Genomic DNA, 6,883 nt, shown 5'->3' with positions numbered 1-6,883 from the left:
ACACACACACACACACACACACATTTTCACTATGATACCTGAAATAAGAAATATTTTAGTTGGACGCTTCCTGGGAAAATAAATCCATTTTAATAAAACAAACGAAAAAGGTCTGAAAGCAAACCAAATGTTTGCTAATACTGACAGAGGTTACGATTCTCCAATACTGTAAAATATTTCAGTTATTCCGTCATTGCATTTATAAATACAGCCTTATGTTTTGTTTGCAAACTGATATTTAAATATCTTGTCTTGTGTGGCTTGTTTCTTTCATTCTAGGCACAATACTATGAATATCGTCAGAACTACTCTGGAGCATTAGAAATTGTTAACCAAGTTATAGCAAGTTTTCCTGGGTTCTTACCGGCCCTTATCAAGAAAATGAAACTGCTGTTAAGCCTTCAAGATTGGGATCAAACCGTAGATGCAGCACACAGGTAAAAATGAAGACAGTTTATAATTATTTTCTAAATTATACACACATTTGCTCTCCATAGAAGCTTATTCGGGTTTGCCTCTGTGTTTTGACAAAGTCTTTTCAAAAGCAAACAATACATTCGATGATTAGAACGAGCAGGAATATTTAAAATCTGTGCATAGAGATCAAAACAGCAGTGCTATTTGTTCTTGCTCTTTTTAATCCTAAAATGTTCCAGACAACACAAAATGTCTTTGAGCCAAAGTCCTAGAATCACAAATAGTTTGATAGAATTGCTTTCTAGGTTTGCTAAACAGGAAGTAGAGCCATATCTTAGGTTRCACAAAGTCCAGAGCCCCCATGGCGCCTGCACACAATCTGGGTAACAAGCACCTTTTTTATTGTTAATTGTATTTATCTGGCAATTTAACATAGTGCTGCAGGAGTATCAGATATTCTATTGTGAGCAGTAAAGGAATCCTTTCTTATTAAGTGCTGGGGTTAGATTTTATTCACATCGCCTTGTGTCATGTTTCAGGCTTTTACAGAAAGATAAAAATAACCTGGAGGCGCTGCGGATGCTGGCTCTCCATTCTCTTTGTAGAGAGGGGGATATTGATGAGGTAATTCTTACACATCAATCCATGTTTATTCTTTGAATGGTAGAGTATCAAAATTATTATATTTTTATATAAATTGGAGATTGTAGGTTTGACAAGATGTTCATCAGTTCTCACCATCTGTCTTTATATCCCCCATTAACAGGCAGAAAAGCACATATCAAACCTCATCAGCAGCTTGGAGGTTCTGGAGCCACACAACCCTGAGCTGCTCTACAGAATGGCTGTCGCCTTCGCCCGTGTTGTAAGATCAGTTTTCAGTATTCTTTCTGAATTAAATTTGTTATTGGTTGCTCAGTTTTTACTGGTTTGGGTTAAAATTTTGTACTAAACATTCATCAAATTAAAAAGATAAAGTGCTACCAAATTAACAAGAACACAATAACGTTGTTTCACAATTCAAACTAAAAGTTAGGCTTCATCATGAAATTACCTTCTCCTCCTGAAACATTTTCTTTTTTTTCTTTTATTTTTACTCATAATAACTTCCAGTTTATTTATATATTTCATTTTATTTTTCTGATTCCGTTTTATTGCAGTGTGGACGCAGTGCGAAAGTGCTCGAGAAGACGTTCCGAATGGTGGAACGGGCTTATTCTGTGTCCTCAGGGGACCCAGATCTAGCCACAGAACTGGGCTACCAGATGGTACTTCAAGGCAAAATAAGGGAGGCTCTGAAGTGGTACAAGGCAGCCATTAGTAACACAGAGAAAACTAGTGTTTCAGCTTTGATTGGTAATATGTTGTGCATTTTTTTTTCTTCAGTAGTTTGCATTATATATGGAGGCTCATTCTTTTCTTTAATCACTTTATTATTCAGGTATGGCCCATAGTCAGTTAATTGAGGGACAACTTGAAGATGCAGAACAACAGGTGGAGTTTCTTGCTGAGGTTCAGCAGTCCATAGGAAAATCAGGGGTAAGATGTTATTTTTTACAAGCGTATACTTGAAGGACTGACTTTAATTATTCTTTAGAAATGATGTGCCTTGTTTTCTACTTTGGTACTTTAATATTATGTTTTACTTTTACTGTATTTCCTGTTCATTCTTTTCTGTGTTTTCATCTTTAGGAACTTTTGTACCTACAAGCTGTACTGGCAGGAAAAAAGCAGCAGCCTCAGGCAGAAGTGACCAACCTGTTGAATGACTCTGTGGATACACACTTCTCCTCGCTCCAAGGTCTGCCTCTGGGAGTCGAGTATCTGGAGAAGATGAACCCAGACTTCCTGTTGGAGATTGTCAAAGAGTATCTTGCKCTTTGTCCTGCTAAGGTAAAAGCAAAAGAAGAGTTATTGGTTAATTATGGTTTCAAAATCTGGACAAATGATTCAAAAGTGAAGAGAATCTGTTGGAGCCTAATCATTTCTCTGGTGGTCTTGGTGTATAGTAATCATTCTAAACCATCTTTGTAGGTTACCCATGTTTTAAATGAAAGGTTGGAATCTGTTAGAGCTCAAAGTATATGGTAATGGTAGGATGTTCTTAAAGAGACAGAGGGCAATTTCAAGGCATTTAGATTAGGCTATGATGCAAAGTCAGTTTTAATTTGTATATATACAGCATTTTCATTACAACTGAAGGTAATAAAGTTACTTGATTGTGGTATAGAATTGGAGTATGAGCCTGAAAATACACTGTAATCACAGAGAGAGGTGATTACATGGCTGCCTAACTTTCTTGGTGGCAGGAGAAAAACAATAAGAGACATTTAGGACTATTAACATTTTTAAGACGTTTTTTACTTTATTTATTTATTTTTTACTTTGTTTATTTTAGCCTCCTTCTCCTGGCCAGTCCCCTGCTCCTCAGCTTCAGCACTGTGCCACATTGTTGGATACTGTGGTCAAAATCGTGCCGGGTCTCCGTCAAGCAGTCTTCCTGCTCGCCAAAGTCCGATTTCAGTCGGGTRAGTTCAGCCATTTAATTTAGTTTATCAGTTTACCTATTTCTGCAGGGAGCGACTTGACTCAGATTCTTGTTGTGTTCATTCAGGTGACATAGATGCTGCTCAGAATGGTCTGAGCCACTGCCTGGACCAGTGTCCATCTTATGCAGAGGCTCATCTGTTAATGGCCCAGATCCACCTGCTGCAGGATAATGTGACACTGTGCAATCAGTCGCTCGAACTCTGCCTCAGCCACAACTTTGAGGTAAAACCAAGAGAAAAAAATAATGTTTCACCTAGTAAAATTACTTTAAAACGGTTCACTGAAAGAAGAACAGATTTAAATGTCTTCATATAAACAAAATTTCCAGTTCTAAATCAGAGTCCCCGTCCGATTAGCATGAGTTTAAATCTTGAACTATTTGAGAGCTATGTCTGCATAAATTCATTGATTCTTTGCCCATGCCAGATCCGAGACCACCCTTTGTACCACCTGATCAAAGCTCAAGCTAAGAAGAAAAAGGGGGAGCTCGCTGAGGCTATTCAGACGTTGCAGATGGCTATGACCCTTCCTAGTGTCCGTAGAGCCGGGTCATCCAAATCAAAGCACAAGAAGACAGAACTGAGCTCTGCTGACTGTGTTTCTGTCTTCTTGGAGTTAGCTGAGGCTCTGTGGCTCAATGGGGAACAGGTAAAACAATGATTCCTTTCACCTAAAACGAGTGTAACTTGATCCTGTTGTCTTTGAGTTCACACATATTTCTGGCTTTAAAGCAAAAAGCAATTTTTCCGATGACTATCTGATGACCATCTTTCAGCATCAAGCGACAAAGGTGATGCAAGATGCCATCAATGAGTTCTCTGGCACACCTGAAGAACTACGTGTCACTATTGCTAATGCAGACCTGGCCCTGCTGCGTGGCGACACGGAGCTGGCGCTGACTATGCTGAGAAACATTACCCCCGAGCAGCCCTATTACATCCAAGCCAAAGAGAAGATGGCTGACATATACCTGAAACACAGAAGAGAAAAACTGCTGTATGTGAGCTGCTACAGGTGACTGGTACACTCAAACTCATAAAAGATGTTACATCTTCTTAGTAGCTTAGAGTTATTTAGTGTGATTAATCAAGAGAGGATAATAGAAAAATGATTGTGACTCTTTCCTGCAGAGAAATGGTGGAGAAGCTGCCCAGCGCTCACACGTACCTCCTGCTCGGTGACGCTTACATGAACATTCAGGAGGTACGTATAATATTTGATTCATTAAAAACATCTGAGCTTTTTTTTTTTTTTGAAAGTATACCCTGACTTTACACAAACAATTCCCCTCACTAACTTTTTTCACATTTTTGAAAATAGCTTAATTTAATCTAATGGTGTGACACAAATGTGAAAACTAAATATAAAATCATTTCAGTATGACATTTTACTTACGGTTTATGTAACAGCATATTTATATTTTTTATCAGGTTTATTGATAAACCTGATAAAAAACATTTTTGTGGATGATGTGGTCATGTTGGCTTCATCAGATCGTGATCTCCAGCTCTCACTGGAGCGGTTCGCAGCTGAGTGTGAAGCGGCCGGGATGAGGATCAGTGTCTCCAAATCCGAGACCATGGTCTTGAGCCGGAAAAGGGTAGAGTGCCTTCTCCGGGTCGGGGAGGAGGTCCTGCTCCAAGTGGAGGAGTTTAAGTATCTMGGGGTCTTGTTCATGAATGGGGGAAGAATGGAGCGCGAGATTGACAGGTGAATTGGTGCTGCGTCTGCAGTGATGCGGGCGCTGTACCGGTCTGTCGTGGTGAAGCGAGAGCAGAAACTCTCGGTTTACYGGTCGGTCTACGGTCCTACCCTCATCTCTGGTCACGAGCTTTGGGTAGTGACCAAAAGAACGAGATCACGGAGACAAGCGACCGAAATGAGTTTCCTTTGCAGGGCGGCTGGGCTCTCCCTTAGAGATAGGGTGAGAAGCTCAGTCATCCAGGAGGGACTCAGAGTAGAGCTGCTGCTCCTCCACGTCGAGAGGAGCCAGTTGMGGTGGTTCATCTGGTTAGGATGCCTCCTGGACGCCTCCCTGGTGAGGTGTTTCTGGGATGTCCCACTGGGAGGAAACTCAGAGGAAGACCCAGGACACGCTGGAGGGACTATGTATCTCGGCTGGCCAGGGAACGTCTGGGTCTCTGCTTAGGCTGCTGCCCCTGTGACCCAATCCGAATAAGTAGAAGAAAATGGATGGATGGATGGATGGATGGATGGATGGATGGATGGATGGATGGATGGATTATTGAATCATTTACCAAAACTTTATCTTAATTAGTGTCTAAACTTCTCACTAGCCAGGTAAAAGCAGGTATATGTGATGTAAAACACTTTAAGAAGTGTTTCTTTATTAAATTAATTAAAGAAATGTGATGTAGTTGCACACCTAGCTGTATCAACTAGATGAAGCGCTGTCCCAAAACTAAACAATTACTGTTTTTGAAACTTTTAGGAGTTAAGATGCCTGACTGGACAGTTACTCAGCACAAATGATGTTTTTTTTTTTCTTTACAAAAAACACTGAAGTGAAGTGACTCATTTAGCTCCATGAACATGATATAAAAAGGTTACGAGAGAGCAAAAACATACAGCATTTATCTGCAGCTAAGTGGCAGCTGGTTTCAGATAAATCATTAAATCAAAAACCGGGACWTTTTCTCATCGCCATGAGTTTATGGATGCTGACACAGGCATCCTGATGTTGACACATATTTTGGTTGTGACGATAGAGAAGATAGCAGCACTCAAAGTCTAAGTGAATCACCTCCACCTGACCATCAGTAACTGTATTTTTCCAGAGCAGCTTGTCTGTTAAAGCATGAATCATTTCCTTAGATGTTTACCACATGTTCCCAACTGTTAATAATATTTACAAATACCAGCAACCAGCAATAAATTGTGACGCTACTTACCATCATGTTTGTTTATCCTCAGCCTGAAAAAGCCATTGAGATTTACGAACAGGCTCTGGAGAAAAACGCCAAAGATGGAGCTTTAGCCAGTAAAATTGGGAAAGCCTTGGTCAAGACTCATAACTACAACAAGGTAGGCCCACGTTGTAGACTCATTTAAAAGTTATTTGCATCGAAACAAACTTGGGTTAAACAAATTCTGTGATTATCAAACAGGCAATTAATTACTATGAGGTAGCCCTGAGGACAGAACAACAGAACTTCCTGCGTTATGACCTGGCTGAGCTTCTGATGAAGATGAAGCAGTATGAGCGCTGTGAGAAAGTCCTGAAGGAAGCGCTAACTTCTGAACCAGGTATTTAAAACTGTGATGTTAAGGCCTTAGCTTCGCAAAAGTTAGGATTGGTCACAGCAGAGAGAAATCACAGGTAGTTTGTAAGTGAAGGCGTAGTTTTGAAAGACTGCAAAAACAAAAACAATTTGAGGAAAGCGTTTCAGGCAAATGTCTAATTTTTTTCTTCTAACATGTCGAACTGATTTAAGTCCTCAGACATCACAGATCTTTATATCTCATTTATTTGCTGCAAATAATTTAAATGGAAACAAAAGGCAAACATTTTTTTTTCATTATTTTATAAAATAATTGTAATTTCTCCGAGACTTTCTAGGAGTCGGTGGCGGTTTGAAAAGTATTTTTGAAATAGTTTTTTTTTTTTTTATCAAAACTATTCCACATTGGCAGAACATCAACCAACTAGGCTGTGGGATCATATTTCAAACAATTTTATGAGATCAAACTTGTTTGCAGAAAAGCGGTGTTCTTTTGTTGTATGAGAGAATTTGAGGCATTTCACCAGTAGGGTGTGCTACAGTATGCACACCATTCTCAGCTCATGAGCTCTTTTTAGTTTTTATTACTGACAGACATGTTTTTGTGCATGTTGTCATAGTGACCGCAACCTGCAGAACAGGTTGGGCCACACTGCCGCTCACACCTACGTTTT

The 6,883-nt window shown here is 39.8% G+C and overlaps 1 protein-coding gene across 1 annotated transcript in view; it reads left to right on the top strand.

Moving 5' to 3' along the window:
* Nucleotides 1-6,883, top strand: part of ttc21b (tetratricopeptide repeat domain 21B) — a gene marked incomplete in the record, with an annotated part of 12,519 nt that overhangs the window by 1,644 nt on the left and 3,992 nt on the right. Inside the window, 13 exon segments of the mRNA XM_014001493.1 lie at nt 280-437; nt 957-1,041; nt 1,184-1,282; nt 1,578-1,773; nt 1,859-1,956; nt 2,110-2,310; nt 2,816-2,945; nt 3,032-3,189; nt 3,394-3,615; nt 3,743-3,981; nt 4,098-4,170; nt 5,902-6,012; nt 6,096-6,234. Of these exon segments, the coding sequence (XP_013856947.1) occupies nt 280-437; nt 957-1,041; nt 1,184-1,282; nt 1,578-1,773; nt 1,859-1,956; nt 2,110-2,310; nt 2,816-2,945; nt 3,032-3,189; nt 3,394-3,615; nt 3,743-3,981; nt 4,098-4,170; nt 5,902-6,012; nt 6,096-6,234 (1,909 nt within the window).

Source organism: Austrofundulus limnaeus, unplaced genomic scaffold (genome assembly GCF_001266775.1).
Source record: "Austrofundulus limnaeus strain Quisiro unplaced genomic scaffold, Austrofundulus_limnaeus-1.0 Scaffold9, whole genome shotgun sequence".
In the NCBI taxonomy this organism is placed as follows: Eukaryota; Metazoa; Chordata; class Actinopteri; order Cyprinodontiformes; family Rivulidae; genus Austrofundulus; species Austrofundulus limnaeus.
This window is presented reverse-complemented; position numbering and strand designations above follow the sequence as displayed.